At 43.2% G+C, this 27,564-nt stretch overlaps 1 protein-coding gene across 2 annotated transcripts; it reads left to right on the forward strand.

Annotated features, from left to right (window-relative positions):
• Positions 1-15: 15 nt before the first annotated feature.
• LOC123996679 (vasculin-like protein 1) lies at positions 16-26,028 on the forward strand. Of its 2 annotated transcripts, none has more exons than XM_046300278.1 (11): positions 16-406; positions 752-1,919; positions 2,275-2,389; positions 18,360-18,486; positions 18,661-18,929; positions 19,114-19,192; positions 19,273-19,472; positions 19,894-20,049; positions 22,438-22,685; positions 23,667-23,769; positions 24,567-26,028. In XM_046300278.1, exons 3-11 carry the CDS (start codon positions 2,330-2,332, stop codon positions 24,729-24,731), a joined length of 1,407 nt encoding a protein of 468 aa, XP_046156234.1. In that variant the 5' UTR covers positions 16-406; positions 752-1,919; positions 2,275-2,329; the 3' UTR covers positions 24,732-26,028. The 2 variants fall into 2 exon arrangements, with proteins under 2 accessions (XP_046156234.1, XP_046156235.1); XM_046300279.1 differs by lacking the exon at positions 16-406 and adding an exon at positions 414-512.
• The last annotated feature ends 1,536 nt before the right edge of the window (positions 26,029-27,564 follow it).

The following is a 27,564-nucleotide window of genomic DNA, read 5'->3' on the forward strand; positions in this document are numbered from 1 at the left end:
CCCAGTAACGACGAATTGTTCAATTAAATGTGGTGGATATATTTGCTACATAATTAAACGGATAAACTGACAGTCAAAGACCACAAGTTACAGGCACAGCAGATATCATTGTTTATAAACTGTTTATAACGCGTGGACATGTGCTCTTCCATCGATTAGTATGTCTAGGACAAACAGGAACAAGTAGCAAGCTAGGATAGCTAACGTTACTGTTAGCTAGTTCAAACGAAAATCTGATAAAACGGGATCTCACAAGCCAAATGTACTAACTACGACAGCTCATATGATATATTTGCGGTTGCAAGACAGGCATGTTCCGCTTACACGTACATATCGGATAATAGCTGAATTGACAGAGACAAGCGATCACAGTGGTCTGTGTGAGGCTCGAGACATTTATCTCTAGGTAGGTGGCCATTTTGACACAGTTGATTTCGTCTGCTGCTAGCTCCATTTATCATCCATTGCCGTTGACAGTTACACTTTTCGATGTTCATGTGTCATCACGTCAAGTAATGCATATATAGTCATTTATGTTGTTAGCTAATATAATAATATTGAAAGTTGCACCATGCGTAATCGTTCATTGGCGAGTCGCACTCATTCAATGGCCTGCTAGCAGTAACGTTAGTGTGTACGTAATGCTTGTTTACAACCGAGCCTGCTAACTAGTTTGCTAGTTGCTAGCCATATTACATAACTCTAACTGCCCATTGTCATTTTCTTGCCTAAATGTTGTGTTTCTTAACAGTGTTGATCTGCTGCAAAGGTGTGAAGTATTTTGAATAGACGGCTGAGAAGTAAAGAAGAGAACACTTAGTTTTGTTTTGTTCAATGCCAATCCTCACAACAACTTCAGCAACAATCTCTTCTGCCAAATGCTACAGCAAAGTCAGGATTGTACAATCTAGTGAAAGGCAGACAGTTGTTAGATATCTTTTGAAAATTATATGAGTGACCTTTTTTTTAAGGAGTGTTGCCTCTGTATAACTCAAGTATAATTTTATAGCTAAGAAGTGAGTCAGTTTACATGAGTATGTTCATTGAATGAATGGTGTATCTGACCAACAACAACAGCCTAGGTTTGTCGTGTCTGAGGGTAAGATAAATGCAAAAAGGTGCACAGAACCAAATCTCCAGTACGTTCTCTAGCAATACAACCTCTACAATAGTGAGTTAATAAGAATGTCAGGCTCCTTCTCACACCCCTTCTCAGAAGAGTCAGGATTTAGGGTGTGTTGATTGATACTACTAACAAACACAATGTTAGTCACATCATAGCGATAGGCCCCCTTGGGTTTTGTTATGTGACTGAACCGTGAACCCCCCGTTTCTCCCTGTCGTCGCCCTCCGGTTGTGTGGATGAGGTGAACAAAGGCTTTTCACTGTTTTCCCCTTGAAGCGTCACTGTGAGGTAGATCCCTCCCCGCCCCCTTTTTTTCAGAGAGTGTCCACATCTAGAGATAGGATGAGTTGGTGAGGAGGAATCAGTGTCAGGGGTGGCACAAAGTGTTGCTTCGATAAACCTTTTGAGAACATAGAACAGTTGAGTTGACTTTTCTCACTGACTCACACAGTCAGGCCTAGATCAAACAACCAAACAGATCCCTACTACATATGCTTGCTTTTCATTCATGTCTGTCTGACTGATTCAATCGAATCATCTCGACACCAGCCAAGACCTGCAGTACCGATAACTGCCAGTGTCCTTACCACCCAAGCCCCTTCTCCACTCTCTCACCCTGGGAACTGGAGCTTCTCTCTGCCGGGGGCTCTGTCTCGCTCAGGCTGAAGAGTGGTCCTACATCCTGGTCTGCCTTAGCTTAACAGACACCAGGGCTGGGCCAGCTGTACCAAGAGGAACACATACCACACTGACAGAGAGAAGGGCCACTGGACTACAGAGCTGACTACTCTGGGTAAGAAGATTTGTTATGTCATTCTGGTCAAGCTGTCGGTGGGTACAATCAGTGTCCTCTTTATACTGAAGTGAAATGACACTAACTACCATGTGATTTGGCAGAGTTCACATTCGCACACACTTAGAAAAGCTGCAATGATGATCAGTGTAAATTCTAATGAATTAAAATCATTCATTTTCATTATTTGGGTAAAGATGAATAAAGACTACCATAAGTTGTCTGTCATAAGCAGCCTGACATTATCTTGCATGAAACACCAACTCCTCTGAAGTAATACTGATGGTTATTCACACTCATTTCTGTCTGTTATTAGAGGTCTGGCAGTGATATCCCTCTTTCCTTGCTTCTACAGATCCTGGCCATGAGGTTTGATGCCACGCTCTACTGACAGGAGACACTGGACCTAAATGGCGCAGCATGACTTTGTTCCAGCCTGGCTTAACTTTTCCACGCCTCAGCCCGCCAAGGTAAATGAGCAGGGCCGGTTTTGGCTATCCTAGTCTGTTGCTCCTCTATTGTTCTACAAGCAAGTCAGTAGGCTGATGACATCATGACTTCCCATCAAACCATCACGACTTCCCATCAAAACCTTTGCAGTTGTCTAAAAAACACTATTTTGCTCAAAACATATTTTTTTACCCTTTAAGCCAAGTGTACACTACACAATTTAGCTGTCCCAGACAAGTTTTTGAGATCGGAGACAAAATCCTCATGTCGTTGCCCTCTCGGTGCGTAGTCTTCACCGACGCGTTTATTGTGAGCAGGTCAGAACCGCAATCTGAATACTTCCGATCCTGTCTTTGAGCAATCCCAAACGTCCCAGTATTTTCAAACGATTTTTATCTGCACAAAATCTACAATGCTCTTGTAGTGTAAGATGTGCAGTGACAAGTTTTGAGAACAGTGAGCAGCAATAGCCAATGAGAGCTCATCAGAGAAGACATTGTTTCGAAACACCCAGAGTGTGTAGACTCTTGAGCCGGAGCGATTACTACTTGCGTTTGTACTTGCCAATGTCACTTTAACCAAAGTCCATGTCAAATTGTGTCATCTCTGAAGTTCACAAGCAATGTTATTTATTTATTTTCTTAAATTTGGATCTTGTCTCATTGCTGCAACTCCCCAATGGGCTCGGGAGGCGAAGGTCGTGTCATGTGTCCTCCGAAACATGACCCGCCAAACGGCGCTTCTTAACACCCACCGGCTTAACCTGAAAGCCAGCCGCACCAATGTGTCGGCGGAAACACTCTTCACTTGACGATCGAGGTCAGCCTGCAGGCGCCCGGCCCGCCACAAGTTTCTAGCGCGAGATGAGCCATTGATTTTAAGTAAAGCGCCAAAACCTCCCCTAAGCCGGACGACGCTGGGCCAATTGTGTACCGCCCTATGGGATTCCCGATCACGGCCGGTTGTGATAAAGCAAGGGATCAAACCTGGGTCTGTAGTGACGTCTCTAGTAGAGGTCGACCGATTAATCAGAATGGACGATTAATTAGGGCCGATTTTCAAGTTTTCATAACAATCGGAAATCGCGATTTTTGGGTGCCGATTTCCAATTATTTTTTAATTTAAAAAATGTTTTATGTATTTTTTTTATACCTTTTATTTAACTAGGCAAGTCAGTGAAGAACACATTCTTATTTTCAATGACTGCCTAGAATGGTGGGTTAACTGCCTTGTTCAGGGGCAGAACGACAGATTTTCACCTTGTCAGCTCAGGGGTTCCAATCTTGCAACCGCACAGTTAACTAGTCCAACGCTCTAAACATTGCACTCCACGAGTAGCCTGCCTGTTACGCGAATGTAGTAGAAGCCAAGGTAAATTGCTAGCTAGCATTAAACTTATCTTATAAAAAACAATCAATCATAATCACTAGTTATAACTACTGATCCAGTTTAGCAGGCAATATTAACCAGGTGAAATTGTGTCATTTCTCTTGCGTTCATTGCACGCAGAGTCAGGGTATATGCAACAGTTTGGGCTGCCTGGCTCATTGCGAACTAATTTGTCAGAATTTTACGTAATTATGACATACATTGAAGGTTGTGCAATGTAACAAGAATATTTAGACTTAGGGATGCCACCCGTTAGATAAAATACCGAACGGTTCCGTATTTCGCTTAAATAATAAACGTTTTGTTTTCGAAATGATAGTTTCCGGATTCGATCATATTAATGACCAAAGGCTCGTATTTCTGTGTGTTATTATGTTATAATTAAGTCTGATTTGATAGAGCAGTGTGACTGAGCAGCAGCAGGCCCGTAATCATTCATTCAGACAGCACTTTCGTGCGTTTTGCCAGCAGCTCTTCACAAGCACAGCGCTGTTTATGACTTCAAGCCTATCAGCCTAATGGCTGGTGTAACCAATGTGAAATGGCTAGCTAGTTAGCTGGGTGTGCGCTAATACTGTTTCAAACTTCACTCGCTTTTAGATTTGGAGTAGTTATTCCGCGGCTTTTGTGGAGTGTTGGGTAACGATGCTTCAAGTGTGGCTGTTGTCTATGTGTTCCTGGTTCGAGCCCAGGTAGGGGCAAGGAGGGGGATGGAAGCTATACTGTTACACTGGCAATACTATAATATAGTGCCTATAAGAACATCCAATAGTCAAAGGTATATGAAATACAAATGGTATAGAGAGAAATGTCCTATAAATACTATATTAACTACAACCTAAAACCTAACACCATCCTAAAGTCTCATGTTAAAAGGAACCAGCAACTTTCATATGTTCTCATGTTCTGAGCTAACTTAAACGTTAGCTTTTTTACATGGCACATATTTTACATGGCACATATTACTTTCTTCTCCAACACTTTGTTTTTGCATCATGTTTCATTATTTATTTGAGGCTAAGTTGATTTTGATGTTTTATATTCAGTTAAAATAAGTGTTAATTCAGTATTGTTGTAATTGTCATTATTACAAATAAAGTAAATCGTCCGATTAATCGGTATCTGCTTTTCTGGTCCTCCAATAATCGGTATCGGCGTTGAAAAATCATAATCGGTCGACCTCTAGTCTCTAGCACTGTGATGCAGTGCCTTAGACCACTAGAGAGGCCCTACAAGCAATGTTATTGAATTCAAAATGTTGGCTAGATATTTCAACTCTGTATGGCAAGTGTGAATAAGGCTGCGTTAACAATCTAATCATCACATTGTGTTCACGAGACAGCGTAGCATGGAGAATTCTCACGACCAAGTGAAGAATCTTGTAGTGTGTGACCCCCGTCTGTGCCACATCGTTTAGTGTGCGCACCACTAAGTTGCTAAGACAAAAAACAACAGGAAAGACAGTCGTTTAATGTGAGCGGCTCGATGACGTTTGGATTTTGAAAGTCGTGTGGTGTAGACCAGGCATTAGTGTGTGTACTTTACTGTATTTATACTTGGAATATCACTTTTCAACTGGAAAAGTAAAATAATGACTGGAGGACATCTTTATGCTCTGAATATCAGCTACCCACCTTTATCAGGAGTAATCTTGAGCCTATTTGCAATGAGAATCCATGCATTTACACAGCGGGAAATGCAGAAGTCTTTTCTTTTTCGCTGTGATGCAGCTTGTCAAAAATATACTAATACAAACTTGAAATCACTGATTATCATGACAATTTAGCCAACTGTGTGAAACTCCTAGACAGCAGTTTCCTTTGACCTGGCCTGTTTTTAGGATATACACCTGTGGGTTAGGCTATTTGAATGGAAAAACTTGCATGATGTAAAAAGTGTCTCATGACATTTGTCATAAATTTGATCTCCATCCTGTAGGCTACAGAAAACACCACTCGGTCTACCGTAGGCTACAGGCTACATGATTTACAGTGCCTTCAGAAGTGTTCACACCACTTCACTTTTTCCACATTTAGTTGTGTTACAACCTGAATTAAAATTGTATTTGATTGTGATTTTTTTTTGTCACGGGCCTACACACAATACCCCATAATGTCAAGTTCAGAAGTAGTAATGTGCTTGACAAGTCAGGTAATTACATTTACATTTACATTTAAGTCATTTAGCAGTTATAAGTTGCATGGACTCACTCTGTGTGTAATAAGTGTTTTAACAGGATTTTTGAATGACTACTTCATCTCTGTACCTCACACATACAATTATCTGTAACGCCTCTCAGTCGAGCAGGGAATTTCACACAGTTTCAAAGACCAAGGAGGTTTTCCACTGCCTTACAAAGGGCACGTATTGGTAGATGGGTAAAAAAAAAATAAGAAAAGCAGACATTGAATATCCCTTTGAGCATGGTGAAGTCATTAATTAAACTTTGGATGGTGTATCAATAAACCCAGTCACTACATTAATACAGGTGTCCTTCCTAACTCAATTACCAGAGAGGAAGGAAACTGCTCAGGGATTTCACCATGAGGCCAATGGTGACTTTAAAACAGAGACAGAGTTTAATGGCTGTGATAGAAGACTGAGGATGGATCAACAACGTTGTAGTTACTCCACAATACTAACCTAAATGACAGAGTGAAAAGAATGAAACCTGTACAGAATAAAAATATTCCAGAACATGCATCCTGTTTGAAATAACAAAATAAAAAATGTGGCAAAGAAATGAACTTCATGTCCTGAATACAAAGTGTTATGTTTGGGGCAAATATAACACAACACTTCACTGAGTACCACTATCAATATTTTCAAACATTGTGGTGGCTGCAACATGAGTGTGCTTGTCACCTGCAAGGACTAGGGAGTTTGATAATAAGAAATGGAATAGAGCTAAGGACCGTCAAAATCCAAGTGGAAAACCTGGTTCAATCTGCTTTCCAAGAGACACAATTGCCTTTCAGCAGGACAATAACTTAAAACACAAGAAGAAATATACACTGGAGTTGCTAACCAAGATGACATTTAAATGTTCCTGAGTGGCCTAGTTACACCTTTGACTTGGAAATGACTCTAGCAATGATCAACAACCAACTTGACAGAGCTTGAAGAATTCTGAAAAAAAGAATGTGCAAATATTGTACAATCCAGATATGAATATCTCTTGTAGACTTACCCAGAAAGACTTACAGCTGTAATTGCTGCCAAAGGTGATTCTAACATGTATTGGTTGAATACTTATCTAATCAAGATACATTAGTGTTTTATTTTTTACAAATGTTAGATTTTTTCTTCCACGTTGACATTACAGAGTATTTTGTGTAGATTGTTGACAAACAAAACAAATCAAATCCGTTTTAATCCCACTTTGTAACACAACAAAATGTGGAAAAAATCAAGATGTGTGAATACTTTCTGAAGGCACTGTATGTTAAGTCATTTTTGACGGGACATTGGTGGAGCGCCTCAGCGGTGTGTCTCCAACTGTACCCTGGACACGCGCGCTGGACATGGACAATATTTTGCACCCATGCCTTTGACAAAGTGGGTACTAAACAGGGCAGCCTCAGCTCTCACCTAAATAGCCCATATGCCACTGGGTGAGATAAATGTTAATTGTTTTGGGGAAGAATTATAATATAATAATAATATATGCCATTTAGCAGACGCTTTTATCCAAAGCGACTTACAGTCATGTGTGCATACATTCTACGATAACAACATTAGACCATTAGACCATAACAACATTAGACCATAACAACATTAGACCATTAGACCATAACAGCATTAGACCATTAGATCATAACAACATTAGATCATAACAACATTAGACCATTAGATCATAACAACATTAGACCATAACAACATTAGACCATTAGACCATAACAACATTAGACAATTAGATCATAACAACATTAGATCGTAACAACATTAGATCATAACAGCATTAGACCATTAGATCATAACAGCATTAGACCATAACAACATTAGACCTTAACAACATTAGACCATTAGACCATAACAACATTAGACCATAACAACATTAGACCATTAGACCATAACAACATTAGACCATAACAACATTAGATCATAACAACATTAGACCATTAGACCATAACAACATTAGATCATAACAACATTAGATCATAACAACATTAGACCATTAGACCATAACAACATTAGACCGTAACAACATTAGACCATAACAACAACATTAGACCATTAGACCATAACAACATTAGACCATAACAACATTAGATCATAACAACATTAGACCATTAGACCATAACAACATTAGACCATAACAACATTAGACCATAACAACATTAGACCATAACAACATTAGACCATAACAACATTAGACCATAACAACATTAGACCATAACAACATTAGACCATAACAACATTAGACCATTAGATCATAACAACATTAGACCATAACAACATTAGACCATTAGACCATAACAACATTAGACAATTAGATCATAACAACATTAGATCGTAACAACATTAGATCATAACAACATTAGACCATTAGATCATAACAGCATTAGACCATTAGACCATAACAACATTAGACCATAACAACATTAGACCATAACAACATTAGACCATTAGACCATAACAACATTAGACCATAACAACATTAGATCATAACAACATTAGACCATTAGACCATAACAACATTAGATCATAACAACATTAGACCATAACAACATTAGACCATAACAACATTAGACAATTAGATCATAACAACATTAGATCGTAACAACATTAGATCATAACAGCATTAGACCATTAGATCATAACAGCATTAGACCATAACAACATTAGACCATAACAACATTAGACCATTAGACCATAACAACATTAGACCATAACAACATTAGACCATTAGACCATAACAACATTAGATCATAACAACATTAGACCATTAGACCATAACAACATTAGATCATAACAACATTAGACCATAACAACATTAGACCATAACAACATTAGACCATAACAACATTAGACCATAACAACATTAGACCATAACAACATTAGACCATAACAACATTAGACCATTAGATCATAACAACATTAGACCATAACAACATTAGACCATTAGACCATAACAACATTAGACAATTAGATCATAACAACATTAGATCGTAACAACATTAGATCATAACAACATTAGACCATTAGATCATAACAGCATTAGACCATTAGACCATAACAACATTAGACCATAACAACATTAGACCATTAGACCATAACAACATTAGACCATAACAACATTAGATCATAACAACATTAGACCATTAGACCATAACAACATTAGATCATAACAACATTAGACCATAACAACATTAGACCATAACAACATTAGACCATAACAACATTAGACCATAACAACATTAGACCATAACACCATTAGACCATTAGACCATAACAACATTAGACCATTAGACCATAACAACATTAGACCATTAGATCATAACAACATTAGACCATAACAACATTAGACCATTAGACCATAACAACATTAGACCATTAGACCATAACAACATTAGACCATTAGACCATAACAACATTAGACCATTAGACCATAACAACATTAGACCATTAGACCATAACAACATTAGACCATTAGACCATAACAACATTAGACCATTAGACCATAACAACATTAGAACATAACAACATTAGACCATAACCATAATTATGTAAGGTATATGTGTTGTTGGAGGTTCATCTTGGTCTGTTTAGCTCGGGAATTGTCCCAGCATCTCTCTGGGTCTCTCTTACAGGGCCCTCCTGCCTTAGACCGCTGCAAAACCTGCCTAATGGGGGTGGGGCCTTTAAGTGAGACCTAGAGAGGTGCTGGGGGTTAGGACAGGACAGGCATCCTATAATTCCTACTATAATTCCTACTACAGACCATCACTGCCTGGCACGGCAATTGCTCGGCCTCCGACCGCAAGGCACTACAGAGGGTAGTGCGTACTGCACAGTACATCAGTGGGGCTAAACTGCCTGCCATCCAGGACCTCTACACCAGGCGGTGTCAGAGGAAGTCCCTGAAAATTGTCAAAGATCCCAACCTCCACAGTCATAGACTGTTCGCTCTACTACTGCATGGCAAGAGGTACCGGGAGTGCCAAGTCTAGGACAAAAAGGCTTTTTTACCCCAAAGCCATAAGATTTTTACCCCCCCCCACCCCTCTTTTACGCTGCTGCTACTCTCTGTTTATCATATATGCATAGTCACTTTAACCATATCTACATGTACATACTACCTCAATCAGCCCGGTGCCGACTAACCGGTGCCTGTATGTAGCCTCGCTACTGTTATTTTTCACTGTCTTTTTACTGTTGTTTTATTTCTTACCTATTGTTCACCTAATACCTTTTTTGCACTGTTGGTTAGAGCCTGTAAGTAAGCATTTCACTACACCTGTTTTATTCGGCGCACGTGACAAATACACTTTGATTTGTTCTGTAAATATGTTTTCTCAGAAGAAACTCTGCTAATTGAAAAAAAAAAATTCTGGGAATGCCATGCTTTGTTGGATCAAGCTTTTTAAGTGGCTGGGTAAAATGTTAGCAGACTATGCATATACAGTAGGTCCAATGTTTGCGCTGCGGTGCCTGGTTGAACATTGACCCCAAAGGTATGCTGTGGCCTTGAATTACATTTACATTACATTTAAGTCATTTAGCAGACGCTCTTATCCAGAGCGACTTACAAATTGGTGCATTCACCTTATGACATCCAGTGGAACAGCCACTTTACAATAGTGCATCTAAATCTTTTAAGGGGGGGGGGGGGTAGAAGGATTACTTTATCCTATCCTAGGTATTCCTTAAAGAGGTGGGGTTTCAGGTGTCTCCGGAAGGTGGTGATTGACTCCGCTGTCCTGGCGTCGTGAGGGAGTTTGTTCCACCATTGGGGGGGCCAGAGCAGCGAACAGTTTTGACTGGGCTGAGCGGGAACTGTACTTCCTCAGTGGTAGGGAGGCGAGCAGGCCAGAGGTGGATGAACGCAGTGCCCTTGTTTGGGTGTAGGGCCTGATCAGAGCCTGGAGGTACTGAGGTGCCGTTCCCCCCACAGCTCCGTAGGCAAGCACCATGGTCTTGTAGCGGATGCGAGCTTCAACTGGAAGCCAGTGGAGAGAGCGGAGGAGCGGGGTGACGTGAGAGAACTTGGGAAGGTTGAACACCAGACGGGCTGCGGCGTTCTGGATGAGTTGTAGGGGTTTAATGGCACAGGCAGGGAGCCCAGCCAACAGCGAGTTGCAGTAATCCAGACGGGAGATGACAAGTGCCTGGATTAGGACCTGCGCCGCTTCCTGTGTGAGGCAGGGTCGTACTCTGCGGATGTTGTAGAGCATGAACCTACAGGAACGGGCCACCGCCTTGATGTTAGTTGAGAACGACAGGGTGTTGTCCAGGATCACACCAAGGTTCTTAGCTCTCTGGGAGGAGGACACAATGGAGTTGTCAACCGTGATGGCGAGATCATGGAACGGGCAGTCCTTCCCCGGGAGGAAGAGCAGCTCCGTCTTGCCGAGGTTCAGCTTGAGGTGGTGATCCGTCATCCACACTGATATGTCTGCCAGACATGCAGAGATGCGATTCGCCACCTGGTCATCAGAAGGGGGAAAGGAGAAGATTAATTATGTGTCGTCTGCATAGCAATGATAGGAGAGACCATGTGAGGTTATGACAGGGCCAAGTGACTTGGTGTATAGCGAGAATAGGAGAGGGCCTAGAACAGAGCCCTTGGGGACACCAGTGGTGAGAGCGCGTGGTGAGGAGACAGATTCTCGCCATGCCACCTGGTAGGAGCGACCTGTCAGGTAGGACGCAATCCAGGCGTGGGCCGCGCCGGAGATGCCCAACTCGGAGAGGGTGGAGAGGAGGATCTGATGGTTCACAGTATCGAAGGCAGCCGATAGGTCTAGAAGGATGAGAGCAGAGGAGAGAGAGTTAGCTTTAGCAGTGCGGAGCGCCTCCGTGATACAGAGAAGAGCAGTCTCAGTTGAATGACTAGTCTTGAAACCTGACTGATTTGGATCAAGAAGGTCATTCTGAGAGAGATAGCGGGAGAGCTGGCCAAGGACGGCACGTTCAAGAGTTTTGGAGAGAAAAGAAAGAAGGGATACTGGTCTGTAATTGTTGACATCGGAGGGATCGAGTGTAGGTTTTTTCAGAAGGGGTGCAACTCTCGCTCTCTTGAAGACGGAAGGGACGTAGCCAGCGGTCAGGGATGAGTTGATGAGCGAGGTGAGGTAAGGGAGAAGGTCTCCGGAAATGGTCTGGAGAAGAGAGGAGGGGATAGGGTCAAGCGGGCAGGTTGTTGGGCGGCCGGCCGTCACAAGACGCGAGATTTCATCTGGAGAGAGAGGGGAGAAAGAGGTCAGAGCACAGGGTAGGGCAGTGTGAGCAGAACCAGCGGTGTCGTTTGACTTGGCAAACGAGGATCGGATGTCGTCGACCTTCTTTTCAAAGTGGTTGACGAAGTCATCTGCAGAGAGGGAGGAGGGGGGGGGGAGGATTCAGGAGGGAGGAGAAGGTGGCAAAGAGCTTCCTAGGGTTAGAGGCAGATGCTTGGAATTTAGAGTGGTAGAAAGTGGCTTTAGCAGCAGAGACAGAGGAGGAAAATGTAGAGGGGAGGGAGTGAAAGGATGCCAGGTCCGCAGCGATGCGAGTTTTCCTCCATTTCCGCTCGGCTGCCCGGAGCCCTGTTCTGAGAGCTCGCAATGAGTCGTCGAGCCACGGAGCGGGAGCGGAGGACCGAGCCGGCCTGGAGGATAGGGGACATAGAGAGTCAAAGGATGCAGAAAGGGAGGAGAGGAGGGTTGAGGAGGCAGAATCAGGAGATAGGTTGGAGAAGGTTTGAGCAGAGGGAAGAGATGATAGGATGGAAGAGGAGAGAGTAGCGGGGGAGAGAGAGCGAAGGTTGGGACGGCGCGATACCATCTGAGTAGGGGCAGTGTGGGAGGTGTTGGATGAGAGCGAGAGGGAAAAGGATACAAGGTAGTGGTCGGAGACTTGGAGGAGAGTTGCAATGAGGTTAGTGGAAGAACAGCATCTAGTAAAGATGAGGTCGAGCGTAGTGCCTGCCTTGTGAGTAGGGGGGGAAGGTGAGAGGGTGAGGTCAAAAGAGGAGAGGAGTGGAAAGAAGGAGGCAGAGAGGAATGAGTCAAAGGTAGACGTGGGGAGGTTAAAGTCACCCAGAACTGTGAGAGGTGAGCCGTCCTCAGGAAAGGAGCTTATCAAGGCATCAAGCTCATTGATGAACTCTCCGAGGGAACCTGGAGGGCGATAAATGATAAGGATGTTAAGCTTGAAAGGGCTGGTAACTGTGACAGCATGGAATTCAAAGGAGGCGATAGACAGATGGGTAAGGGGAGAAAGAGAGAATGACCACTTGGGAGAGATGAGGATCCCGGTGCCACTACCCCGCTGACCAGAAGCTCTCGGGGTGTGCGAGAGCACGTGGGCGGACGAAGAGAGAGCAGTAGGAGTAGCAGTGTTGTCTGTGGTGATCCATGTTTCCGTCAGTGCCAAGAAGTCGAGGGACTGGAGGGAGGCATAGGCTGAGATGAACTCTGCCTTGTTGGCCGCAGATCGGCAGTTCCAGAGGCTACCGGAGACCTGGAACTCCACGTGGGTCGTGCGCGCTGGGACCACCAGATTAGGGTGGCCGCGGCCACGCGGTGTGGAGCGTTTGTATGGTCTGTGCAGAGAGGAGAGAACAGGGATAGACAGACACATAGTTGACAGGCTACAGAAGAGGCTACGCTAATGCAAAGGAGATTGGAATGACAAGTGGACTACACGTCTCGAATGTTCAGAAAGTTAAGCTTACGTAGCAAGAATCTTATTGACTAAAATGATTAAGATGATACAGTACTGCTGAAGTAGGCTAGCTGGCAGTGGCTGCGTTGTTGACTTTGTAGGCTAGCTGGCAGTGGCTGCATTGTTGACACTACAGTAATCAAGTCGTTCCGTTGAGTGTAATAGTTTCTACAGTGCTGCTATTCAGGGGCTAGCTGGCTAGCTAGCAGTGTTGATTACGTTACGTTGCGTTAAAAGAACGACAATAGCTGGCTAGCTAACCTAGAAAGTCGCTCTAGACTACACAATTATCTTTGATACAAAGACGGCTATGTAGCTAGCTATGTAGCTAGCTACGATCAAACAAATCAAACCGTTGTACTGTAATGAAATGAAGTGAAAATGTGATACTACCTGTGGAGCGAAGCGGAATGCGACCGGGTTGTTGAGTGTTGTTGAGTGCGTAAGTTCTATTCGGAAGACGTTGGCTAGCTGTTGGCTAGCTAGCAGTGTCTCCTACGTTAAGGACGACAAATAGCTGGCTAGCTAACCTCGGTAAATTAAGATAATCACTCTAAGACTACACACTCTAAACTACACAATTATCTTGGATACGAAGACAGCAAAGACAGCTATGTAGGGCAGGAAGTTATGGCTGCCTGTCTTTGTAGAGGACAATAATACAATATAACACTATAGTCTGTATCACTATTTTCCAGTTGTATCACTTCTTTCCAGTAGCACTTGTCAGAATTCTGTAGCTGTTAAAATCATGGTTCAAAGTAATATGGATGACAGTCTAGACAGTTTTCTTTATTTTTTGGAGATTTAAGAAGTTTATTGATTTTGGTGTCTTAGTGCAGCCGGTGGTGGGCAATCCAGTGCATTAATACTGTATGTCAGGGCAGGATTTGATCAGATTTCAGTGGCGTTTGGTCTTTTGGTGTTGTTGGTTGTGTCTTCATGGTGCCATGTAGTATGTTGGTATTAGGGATGAGACAAATGGACAATTTTGCTTAACATTTAAATGGCCATTTTCTTTTATTGGTGCTCCATTAAAATAATAAGAAAAAAATCATAAAATTCCACATCAATTTAAAATGCAGAATAATGGTTGTATGACCTTTAGGGCCCGGCAATTAAGTTACACTATATATACCAAAGTATGTGGACACCCCTTCAAATGAGCTATTTCCGCCACACCCGTTGCTGACAAGTGTAGAAAATCGAGCACACCGCCTTGTGTAACAGTATAACATTAGATCGTCCCCTCGCCCATACCCGGGCGCGAACCAGGGACCCTCTGCACACATCAACAACAGTAACCCTCGAAGCATCGTTACACATCGCTCCACAAAAGCCGTGGCCCTTGCAGAGCAAGGGGAACCACTACTTCAAGGTCTCAGAGCAAGTGACGTCACCGATTGAAACGCTATTTAGCGCGCACCGCTAACTAAGCTAGCCGTTTCACATCCGTTACACTTGCAGTCTCCATAGACAAACATTGACAGTAGAACGGTCTTACTGAAGAGCTCAGTGACTTTCAACGTGGCACTGTCATAGGATGCCACCAAGTCAGTTAATCAAATTTCTGCCCTGCTGGAGCTGCCCCAGTCAACTGTAAGTGCTGTTATTGTAAAGTGGAAACGTCTAGGCGCAACAAGGGCTCAGCCGCGAAGTGGTAGGCCACACAACATCACAGAACAGGAACCCCTGAGTGCTGAAGCGAGCAGCGTGTTAAAATCATCTGTCCTCGGTTGCAACACTCACTACCAAGTCCGAAACTGCCTCTGGAAGCAACATCATTATAATGACTGTTTGTCGAGAGCTTCATGAAATGGGTTTACACACAAGCCTAAGATCACCATGCGCAATGTTAAGCGTCGGCTGGAGTGGTGAAAAGCTCGCCACCATTGGACTCTGGAGCAGTGGAAACGCGTTTTCTGGAGTGATGAATCACGCTTCACCATCTGGCAGTTTGACAGACGAATCTGGGTTTGGCGGATGCCAGGAGTATGCTACCTGCCCGAATGCATAGTGCCCACTGTAAAGTTCGGTGGAGGAGGAATAATGGTCTGGGGCTGTTTTGAATGATTTGGGCTAGGCCCCTTACTTCCAGTGAAGGGACATCTTAACACGACAGCATACAATGACATTCTAGACAATTCTGTGTTTCCAACTTTGTGGCAACAGTTTGGGGAAGGCCCTTTCTCTTTCAGCATGACAATGCCCCCGCACAAAGCGAGGTCCAAATAGAAATGGTTTGTCGAGATCGGTGTGGAAGAACTTGACTGACCTGCACCCATCGAACACCTTTGGGATGAATTGGCACACCGACTGCGAGCCAGGCGTAATTACCCAACATTAGTGCCCACAGAAATGTTCCAACATCTAGTGGAAAGCCTTCCCAGAAGAGTGGACCAACTCCGTATTAATGCCCATGATTTTGGAATTAAATGTGTTTTTATTTCTACAAAATGTCTTGGTAAGTCATGGTATTTAACACACTTTAAAGTACTTTTCTAGGGAGAGTGGCCTGCTTGCAGATTATTTGATTATTTGATTGACACCTTTGGTTGCCTAGTGATGGATTTTTGTCTCATTTCAGAAGCAGCAACCCTTCATTACGACATCATAACCGCCATCGATAAGAGACATTACTGTGCAGCCGTATTCATCGACCTGGCCAAGGCTTTTGACTCTGTCAATCACAACATTCTTATTGGCAGACTCGACAGCCTTGGTTTCTCAAATGATTGCCTCGCCTGGTTTACCAACTACTTCTCTGATAGAGTTCAGTGTGTCAAATCGGAGGGCCTGTTGTCCGGACCACAGGGTTAAATTCTCAGACCGACTCTCTTTTCTGTATACATCAATGATGTTGCTCTTGCTGCTGGTGATTCTCTGATCCACCTCTACGCAGATGACACCATTCTGTATACTTCTGGCCCCTCCTTGGACACTGTGTTAACTAACCTCCAGACGAGCTTCAATGCCATACAACTCTCCTTCCGTGGCCTCCAACTGCTCTTAAACACAAGTAAAACTAAATGCATGCTTTTCAATCGATCACTGCCCGCACCTGCTCGTCCGTCCAGCATTACTACTCTGGACGGCTCTGACTTAGAATACGTGGACAACTACAAATACCTGGGTGTCTGGTTAGACTGTAAACTTTCCTTCCAGACTCACATCAAACATCTCCAATCCAAAATTAAATCTAGAATCGGCTTCCTATATCGCAACAATACATTCCTTCACTCATGCTGCCAAACATACCCTCGTAAAACTGACCATCCTACCAATCCTCGACTTCGGTGATGTCATCTATAAAATGGCCTCCAACACTCTACTCAACAAACTGGATGCAGTCTATCACAGTGCCATCCGTTTTGTCACAAAAGCCCCATACACTACCCACCATTGTGACCTGTACGCTCTCGTTGGTTAGCCCTCGCTTCATACTCGTCGCCAAACCCACTGGCTACAGGTTATCTACAAGTCCCTGCTAGGTAAAGCCCCGCCTTATCTCAACTCACTGGTCACCATAGCAGCACCCACTCGTAGCATGCGCTCCAGCAGGTATAGCAGGTATAGCCAATTCCTCCTTTGGTCATCTTTCCTTCCAGTTCTCTGCTGCCCATGACTGGAACGAATTGAAAAAATCTCTGAAGCTGGAGACTCACATCTCTCTCACTAGCTTTAAGCACCAGCTGTCAGAGCAGCTTACAGATCACTGCACCTGTACATAGATGGGCTGTTTACAGATGGGCTATCTACCTACCTCATCCCCATACTGGTATTTATTTATTTTGCTACTTTGCACCCCAGTATCTCTACCTGCACATTCATCTTCTGCCGATCTACCATTCCAGTGTTTAATTACTATATTGTAATTACTTCGCCACCATGGCCTATTTATTTCCTTAACTTACCTCATTTGCTCTCACTGTATATAGACTTTTTGTTTTATTTTGTTCTACTGTATTATTGACTGTATGTTTTGTTTATTCCATGTGTAACTCATGTTGTTGTATGTGTATAATTGCTACGCTTTATCTTGGCCAGGTCGCAGTTGTAAATGAGAACTTGTTCTCAACTAGCCTACCTGGTTAAATAAAGGGACCGTAGCCGAGTGGCTTTCAAGGAGCCACATTCCATTATGTCTGAAACGTTATCGATACAGTCTACCGGTAGCCTACTACAATTTCAAGTGAGGCAAAAACGAAAAGTAGGCTCGCAAGACTATTCTACAGGCGTCAGACCGAAGACTGAACACACACTTGCATCATTAGCGAAGAGACCGAGCAGGCAGGCCAGCGTGAGGTAGGGAGAGGCAGAAGTGTGCTCATATGTTTTGGTAATCTGCACATCTCAATGTCTTGTCTTGCCTACCTTGCTAATTCAAGTAGCCTAAAGCCTCTTCCTCTGATTTTATGTGAATTACACAACTGCCCAGGCCTTTATAGCCTGTTGGTTATAACACGGAAAATAATGTTTTGTGATAATTGTGATTTTAATTAAGTGTGGGGGGGGGTTCTTAACGTTAATGATCTCAACTTCGTTTAAACTGTTACTTTCACACCCCCATTTTGGTATAGTGTAATGGCTTGTGAGCTATTGCTCTGAGTGGTTACTGAGGCTCTTATATATGTGCCCCTCTGTCTCTCTTTCTCTGTCTCTCTCTTTGACGCTTTCTGTATCTCTTTCTCCATCTCTGTACATCTCTCTTTCCCTCTCTGTATCTCTCAGTCTCTTGCATCGTTTGAGAGGCACGGAGAGAATCTTGCCCGCGGTGATGCTCGGCCCGCTGTGAGCCGCCGCCGCCATAACTCCTCCGACGGCTTCTTCAACAACAGCCCTCTCAGAGCACCTGCAGGTAGCACATACACATGGTCTTACCCTACCTGACCCTGACTACCAAATCAAAGTGTATTAGTCACAGATATACATATGTTAAAGTAGGTTTGAACAGTATGTGTGTGTGTTGGATGGATTATGAGGTCCAATCAGTTCTTAACCTTCATTTTACTTTTCCACTCCTGGTTGCTAGGTGATGGGTTGCACCATCCCTCTCTCCTGCGGCATGACTCTGTGGACTCAGGCGTGGCTAAGGGAGGGCAGGGGGGCCTGGGCAGCGGTCTCTGGGGGCAGGAGGGACCCCACCATGGGCGCCACACCAAGCGCCCTGTGGGGGACAGGGACAGGGAGCGACCAGGGCCCCACCGTCAGCGTAACGGGACCTTCCACCCCCGGAAAGGAGGCTTCCTGCCAGTTGAGGGAGGCCATGAGGACAAGCTGAAGTTTGTGGAGGAGGATTTTGTGGGTGCCCTCTCATCTTTCTCCAGATGTTCATTGCTTGAATTAAAAACAATGCCAAAGATTTGGTTTATCAAGCTGTTTCAGATCATTTAAAAATTGTTAGCGACCTGCTGGGTGATTACTATGTTTAAATTACTTCAGACAACTTTTGTTAAGTTACGGGTGTTCTTGCTTTTTTCCACAGCCCTCACTCAATCAATCAGAGAGCAGTGGGAAGCCGGTGGCCCAGCCTCATGCCGTAGGGACTCCTGTAGGTGTTTGGGGTGAGTGAGGAGCTCTGCCAGTGACTGGCTTTGAAAGGGAGCAAGCCTGATTGATTGATTGGTAAATCCTTCCCCCACAGAGCACCCCCCTAGTGCCAAGCAGACCATAACTAAGATGTTGGTCATCAAGAAGGTTTCCAAGGAAGACCCTGGTGCTTCTTTCTCTGCTGGTTTCGCCAACACAACGGTACCCCACCTAACCAACGGCACCAAAACCCCAATCTCCTCATCCAGTGTCTACAAGAACCTGGTGCCCAAGCCAGCTATCACCCCAACCAAGGTAGGTAAAGAAAAAAAAGGTAGGCCCTAAATATTGTCACGTCCCCAGCCAAGGTAGGTCCTCACTACTGCCATCTCCTCAACCAGGACAGGGTATAATCACTAGTCACACCCTCCGCAAAGGTAGGACCTCACTACTGCCATCTCCTTGTGGGGCGGCAGGTAGCCAAGTGGTTAGAGCGTTGGTCTTGTAACTGAAAGGTTGCAAGATCGAATCCCCGAGCTGACAAGGTAAAAATATGTCGTTCTGCCCCTGAACAAGGCACTGTTCCAAACCAGTCATTGAAAATAAGAATTTGTTCTTAACTAACTTGCCTAGTTAAAATGAAGGTAAAAATAAAAACAGGACAGGGTATAATCACTAGTTGCATCCTCAGCCAAAATAATGAATCACTACATTACTTTATTTTTTCTCTCTGCAGGCTGGTCCCTGGAAGCCAAGCGGGAGAGAAACCAAAAGCAGTTTTAATATATCTGGCTGGGACTCCGCCTTCACCAACCCTGCTGCCTCTGTGAACAAACTTCTTACGCATGTCACTGCCCCGACCTACGGCCCGACCTACGGATCCCCCAAGGAGGTGAGTCTGACCTCTGACAGGGACCAGAGGGCAACTTACTTACAGTTGAAGTCGGAAGTTTACATACACTTACGTTGGAGTCATTAAAACTCATTTTTCAACCAATCCTTAAGTTTCTTGTTAACTAACTATAGTTTTGGCAAGTCGGTTAGGACATCTACTTTGTGCATGACACAAGTAATTTTTCCAATAATTGTTTACAGACAGATTATTTCACTTATAATTCACTGTATCACAATTCCAGTGGGTCAGAAGTTTACATACACTAAGTTGACTGTGCCTTTAAACAGCTTGGAAAATTCCAAGAAAATTATTTTATGGCTTTAGAAGCTTCTAATAGGCTAATTGACATAATTTGAGTCAATTGGAGGTGTACCTGTGGAGGTGTTTCAAGGCCTACTTTCAAACTCAGTGCCTCCTTGCTTGATATCATGGGAAAATCAAAAGAAATCAGCCAAGACCTCAGAAAACAAATGGTAGACCTCCACAAGCCTGGTTCATCCTTGGGAGCAATTTCCAAACGCCTGAAGGTACCACGTTCATCTGTACAAACAATAGTACGCAAGTATAAACACCATGGGACCACGCAGCTGTCATACCACTCAGGAAGGAGACGCGGTCTGTCTCCTAGAGTTTTTTAGTTTAGTTTAGTTTATTTTATTTTTGAAAGTACTTTGGTGCGAAAAGTGCAAATCAATCCCAGAACAACAGCAAATGACCTTGTGAAGATGCTGGAAACAGGTACAAAAATATCTATATCCACAGTAAAACGAGTCCTATACCAACATAACCTGAAAGGCCGCTTAGCAAGGAAGAAGCCACTGCTACAAACCCACCATAAAAAATCCAGTACGGTTTCCAACTACATATGCGGACAAAGATTGTACTTTTTGGAGAAATGTCATGTTGTGAGGGTGCTTTGCTGCAGGAGGGACTGGTGCACTTCACAAAATAGATGGCATCATGTGGGAGGACAATTATGTGGATATATTGAAGCAACATCTCAAGACATCAGTCAGGAAGTTAAAGCTTTGCGGCAATGGGGTCTTCCAAATGGACAATGACCCCAAGCATACTTCTAAAGTTGTGTCAAAATGGCTTGAGGACAACAAAGTCAAGCATGTGGAAGGCTACCCGAAACGTTTGACCCAAGTTAAACAATTTAAAGTCAATGCTACCAAATACTAATGGAGTGCATATAATCTTCTGACCCACTGGGAATGTGATAAAATAAATACAAATAAATAATTCTCTCTACTATTATTCTGACATTTCACATTCTTAAATAAAGTGGGGATCCTAGCCGACCTAAGACCGAGAACTTTTACTAGGATTTTTTATTATTATTTTTTTTTAACCTTTTATTTAACTAGGCAAGTCAGTTAAGAACAAATTCTTATTTTCAATGATGGCCTAGGAAAAGTGGGTTAACTGCCTGTTCAGGGGCAGAACTACAGTTTTGTACCTTGTCAGCTCGGAGGTTTGAACTTGCAACCTTCCGGTTACTAGTCCAACGCTCTAACCACTAGGCTACCCTGTCAATTAACTGTCAGGAATTGTGAAAAACTGAGTTTAACTTTATTTGGCTAAGTTGTATGTAAACTTCCGACTTCAACTGTGTGTGTGTGTGTGTGTGTGTGTGTGTGTGTGTGTGTGTGTGTGTGTGTGTGTGTGTGTGTGTGTGTGTGTGTGTGTGTGTGTGTGTGTGTGTGTGTGTGTGTGTGTGTGTGTGTGTGTGTGTGTGTGTGTGTGTGTGTGTGTGTCTCATTTATATGTGTATATATACACACATCTCATTTAACATTTATTTGATCAGGGACTCCTACTGAGACAAGGTCTCTTTCAGAGATGAGTCCTAAATACAGAAAAGACACAAAATATAAATATAAAATGTATTCAGAAAGAAAAACACGGTCATTAAAAACAAACATATTCATCAGTAATAAGATCTTCAATCAGCTTTCTGAATCCCCCTCGAGGCTCCAGCACATCAAATCTAAGAAAATGTTGAAGATTTCTTGCACCTTATTTGTGGAACAAACAGATTTACCCAACGCAGTAGAGACCAGTTAATCATCCCTGATGGGAGTTAACCATCCCTGAGACTGGGTGTGGTAACTTGTATGTCTAAAGTTTAGTTATGATGTTAGATACAGTGGGACTTTTTGTAAAACAGCTTTATAAATGAAAACATAGCAATGTATCAAACTAGGAGACATCGAAGAGGGCCAACCAACTTGCAGTGATGATTACTAAAATTGTCACCCGTAATAAAGAGTTGGAGTCTGAAAACACTGCTCTAGCATTCCAACTCTGACCCACTCTACACTTGATTTGATACAATTTATTTGAAAAGACTTACAATTGACTTGGTAAGACCTCTCTCAGCCTCCCTCCAGCATCACCCCTCCCATCGACGTCACCCTTCCTCGTCTGAAGCTGATGCGTCGCAGCACCGACCGGAAGAGTGAGTTCCTGCGAGGCCTGAAGGATGATAGGAACTGGGACGGGCCCACCTCTACCAGTCCATCAGAAGCTAAGGAGAACAGAGGAGACTTACAGGAGAATGGGATCCCTCACTCCCTCAGCGACTCGGACACAGATCACCTTTCCAGCTCGTTGGAGGCAGAATACAGGTAAGTTGCACCCACATGCACATACCCTCTCTTCCTTCACACCATCAGTGACTCAAACAGTAAGATCCTGAAGCTGAGTGGGGTGTGTTGGGTTGGGGACGCTGTAGGGCGGTGGGCCCGTGGGGTCAGGGTGGGGCGACCAAGCTAAATTGTGTGAAATTAACGAGCATTTCATGTTGAGCATGAAAAACCCAGCGGCGTCGCAGTTCTTGACACACTTATACCGTTCGCCTGGCACCTACTACCATACCCCATTCAAAGGCACTTAGATCTTTTGTCTTGCCCATTGACCGTCTGAATGGCACACATACACCTTCCATGTCTCAATTGTATCAAGGTTAAAAATCCTTCTTTAACCTGTTTCCTCCCCTTCATCTACACTGATTGAAGTGGATTTAATACTTAAAAGTCTATAGACGCATCTGTGCGTCAATCTGAGTAACATGATACAAAATCCCCATCAAAATCCCCATGTGCTGCGTCTCCATCCACCACATCTTCCCATGTCAGTCCTTCCGCATCTGCGGAGGGAGGTGGCTGAGCTACAGGGGTGTTTGTCAGACCATGAAACATCCCGAAAATCTGTTTTCTCAAGAAAACGTTTGTAGTGTCCGAACGGTTTCCGTTTTGCTCTACGACCCCCACAAGTGTCACAGGACACCCCTGAAGTCGGTAATAATGATGTCTGTAGCGTCCAAACCGTTTAGATTCGGACGCTACTATGACCCCACTGTGGAAGGGGAGACTCATGAACACACTGGTGTTCTCCGTTTTGCTCTATGACCCCCACCAGTGTCACGGGACTAGTCTGAAGGTAACCCATACAAACACATGGAAGTATGGAAGTAGTTTTGTGACCCAAAAAAACAAGGGATTAAATGTGTAAAAAGGTGAATATTTCCTGAGCTTTCATACATCTCCTAGATATAGGACAATCACTTCAAAGCTTGTTTTACCAGTGATCTCCGCCTCTTCTGGTAGGTTGCTCAAAGCTATGGGCTGGCAGGAGTACCCAGAGAATGATGACAACTTTTTGCCCATCACTGATGCTGAGCTCCAAGAATTTCAAGCTAAAACTGAGAAGGTAAAAGCTATACATAGCTATTTACATGTGTTACTGTGAGCCTGTGAGTGGATATCTCTCTATAGCTAGGTTTCCATCCAATTGGTGACATTTTTTTCAAGCATATATTAAAAAATGTGCACAAAAACAATATGCGCATTTTCCCACAAGAGGGGTGTTTTCATCACACTGACTTGTTGCAGATCAAGTGCTGTGCATGGTGATGACGTAAGGCACATAAAAACCACTTCTGCAGTTAAGTTCCAATGTACAAATAAAAAAACACAAATGGGTTACCATCGCATTTTCAACTCTACCATTCAACTCTCTGTCACAAAAACTGTTGCAATAAATAGCAAACTTGCCTAATGTGGTTCTGGTGCATGCTCTCTGGACAACAGTTTGCTGATAAAGGGGACCGGTTACATGATCTGATATGGATAAGAGCAAGGTCATTTTATTTGATAATTGGCAACAAGCACCATTCAAATAATAGTCTACCCTCGATATTTAGCCTATTGTAAATTTGCATGATCACTGTGCAGTTAACCATGTGAAGTTCATCATAACTTATTTAATCTGCCTATAAACTTTTTATGCTTTTCCATGTTGTGGTGAAAGGCTGTGAAAGACTGTGGTAGGCCTACAATGTGACATATCATTGCGTGATTAATATCAATATTTTCACCGCCATTTCACCATATCCCACCATTTCAAACAAACAAATTGTCTATCGACATTTATGAATTTGGATCAGGTCTGCATGAAAAGTTTGGAAACCTGGTTACTGTTGTTATTAATCTATCTGTCTGTTCTAGTTGAAGAGGAACAGGCTGGTCCAGAACGGTGTTCTCCTGAAGCCTCTTCTCAAGGGTGCGCCCCTGCCCCTGCTGTCCTGGAGAAGCCCTGTAGAGCCTGAACTAGAAGAGGTCTCAGAGTCCGAGAGCACTAGCAGCAGCCAGACAGACGACGAGGACACCTAACATGGCTTTACACCCCTCCTCTTCTTCTTCCTCACGTCACGCTCATTGCACTCGTCTGTTTTACACTTCTTCCTCGTTCACAAGAGACTGGTCATACAGACACTGGTGTGACAGAGGGGTCAAAGGTCATGCCTGAGGGTCTTGGTTTTCCTTCTGCTTTTTCTTTCCTTTCTTTCTTTCTTTTTTTGACCCCTTTGTTTGGTCTTTTCCTAGAAGCTGAAATGATTATTGAAAGCAAAACACATCAGCATTTTTCTTTTGATTTTGTGATGAAAGAAGCTAACCCATGATGTTGACAACAACCAAACCAATAATGATTTTACTTGCAAATTACTTCATCGATTGATACTTCATTTTTGTTGAAAGATGGCTTTGACACCTGCTCTTGCTGAAAGAATTTGTAGCATTTGTGTTGAGATGAAACAATCATTGTGAGCAGTTGATATTGACATTGCTTCCAATCCCCTAAATAACCCTTCTGTAAGGATTTAGGTTTGTTTTTTGTTTTGGTCCATTTAAAGCCGACAAATGGTCTTATTTGAACAGTGTAAGGCATGTTTTTGCTCATCATTATATTTTTCCTAAGCGGTAGGAGAACAGTCATTTACAGTTATGGACCACCATTACTTTTATTGCAGTACTGATTGAATGTAGCCAGTAAGGGCATAAAGAAGAATAAAACAACATTCTGAAGTAATGGAAATGTCACTTTACCAAACGTATTCTGGAGAAAAACTCAATTATTCCATCGTAGCTGTTCAAGCTGATTGTCTGTTCTTAGTTCACCAACCACCATAATTTTCAGATGTTCAAAATGCTAAGTTCTATGGTTGATAAAGAATGTAAACGTACAGCCCCCACCCCCAAATACTCCTGCTTCTTGTATTAAGATACAACCTGGTTTTCTTTCTTACATGAGGGACTGCTTTTGAAAATGATGCATTTACCAGATTTAGATTTCAACAATTGTCCTGTCTGGTAGAATGTTCAGCTGGCTTTATCACAGATTATAGGCTCTTGGTTGTTGTTTTCTTTTCTCATTTGGTACAGCTGTAAATCACACATAGATATTTCTTTTTTTTTGCATATTGTTCTTGCAGCCTTGATATTCAGGGTGGATTGTAAAAAAAAAAACAATACAAATTGTGAGTTTTGAAAAATGTAAGATTATTTTGATAACATTATTTACATATTTTTAAAGATAAGGTTTCCTGTAATGGACTGTCTGTATGAGAAAGAAACTACTGCATCTTGGAAAAATGTAATTGTAATAAATATTTTGCATCGGTTTGCCAAACATTTGTCTGCTTCTCTATCTAAGAATCTAAATGATCCACAAGTGATTTTTAGCAAAATCCATTTGCGTCATCAAAGATTATAGAGCTGATTTGAGAAGTCTGCAGACGGGATGAGTTAGTTGTAGCCACTACAGGGCAGCAGAGGACGCTTGAGAAGTCTGTGTTGAGGCCCTCCACCCCCCTACAACACAGCCATCGACGTGGTGATTGTAACCAACAAACGGGGGAGATCACCAGAAGCATAACCAATACTTTATGCCCAAGAGTAAGCTAACCGTAGACCTATGTTGATTTGGAGAAAAGTGGTAAATAGATGAATGAGTCTGTCTGTCTAACATTGATTGTTTCTGACAGCTGAGAGAGCAGAGGGGTATGCCCCTCCAGAACATGCAGGGGAGGGCCAATGCCACAGCATGGAGGGCTGGGAGAGAAGACAACCTACAGGGCAGTGTGTCAGAGTCTAGCCTTGAGGAACCTCATTAACGAGGTGCCTAATAACGCTCAATCCCACCCATCTAGACATGCAATACAATTTATAGTCATCTTGATAGTCCCTTTAATATTAAATAATATTACTTAACATACAGACAAATGTCATGCTTTAATTTACAGTTTCACAAGCTGAAGATGTCGATTGAGGAGAGCATGCCCAACCTACCTAAATGGCCAACTGAGACAGAGTGTCTGGAGATCAAGGTTTCAGGGAGGCCGTGGGGCCACAGGGAGAGGCTAAGAAATCTGGCAGAGCACCATGACCGCCAGCTAGCAGAGATACAGGCCCACAACCACTTCCTGGAGCAACAGAGAGTGGGTAAGTAAGTTGCCGTAAACATAGAGAGTTTACACACCAATAAAATACATGTACACACAAATAAATATTGTAGATTGTATCTGATGCTGCTGGTCTCCCATGTAGAACACGGGCTAATATGGAGACAGATTGACACTATACAACACAGAGAAAAAAACAACACACTATAGATACCGGTATGCAAAGCAAGCAATGGTGTGAGTAATTCAACACACTTTCACTTTGTATGTGTTTGTCAGAGATAGTGAGGCAGCTTGGGGCCTGTCAGGGCAGCACGGCACACCTGGAGACTATGCTGCTGGAGCGAAGGGACCAGATCACCACCCTGTAGCCGGGGTTAGTTGTAGCCACTAGAGAGCAGCGGAAGACACTCTCACAACATGCCTGTGGAACAGGTCGCCCGGTAGTCCCTCCCTATTTCAGTCCATGTACCTCAGTTTGGTGGCTAATGACCATGACCCTGATGAGTTAGATGTCTGTCAGAAAAATAAATATTATTCTGTGCTCTTCATAGGGTCAAAGAGGTTAGGTCTGACTCACACAGCCCTACCCTGCCTGAGGACACAAAGGGACATGTCAACTTTGACCTTATATCCTCTGTGGATGGCCCCCTCTCCTCACAAATAGGGTACATATGTCTTAGCGTACAGCTCTGATTAAACAGATGAATAGGTTACTTCATGGTAGAGATAGTACCACCTCTATGCAGAAGTATAAGCTATAG

Source organism: Oncorhynchus gorbuscha, linkage group LG15 (genome assembly GCF_021184085.1).
Source record: "Oncorhynchus gorbuscha isolate QuinsamMale2020 ecotype Even-year linkage group LG15, OgorEven_v1.0, whole genome shotgun sequence".
Taxonomy (NCBI): Eukaryota; Metazoa; Chordata; class Actinopteri; order Salmoniformes; family Salmonidae; genus Oncorhynchus; species Oncorhynchus gorbuscha.

Coding starts and splice junctions, on each gene's coding strand:
- LOC123996679 (XM_046300278.1), top strand. CDS start 2,330: ATGGCGCAGCATGACTTTGTTCCAGCCTGGCTTAACTTTTCCACGCCT. Junction 22,686..23,666: donor TCGTTGGAGGCAGAATACAG/GTAAGTTGCACC, acceptor CTCTTCTGGTAG/GTTGCTCAAAGCTATGGGCT. Junction 23,770..24,566: donor TTCAAGCTAAAACTGAGAAG/GTAAAAGCTATA, acceptor TGTCTGTTCTAG/TTGAAGAGGAACAGGCTGGT.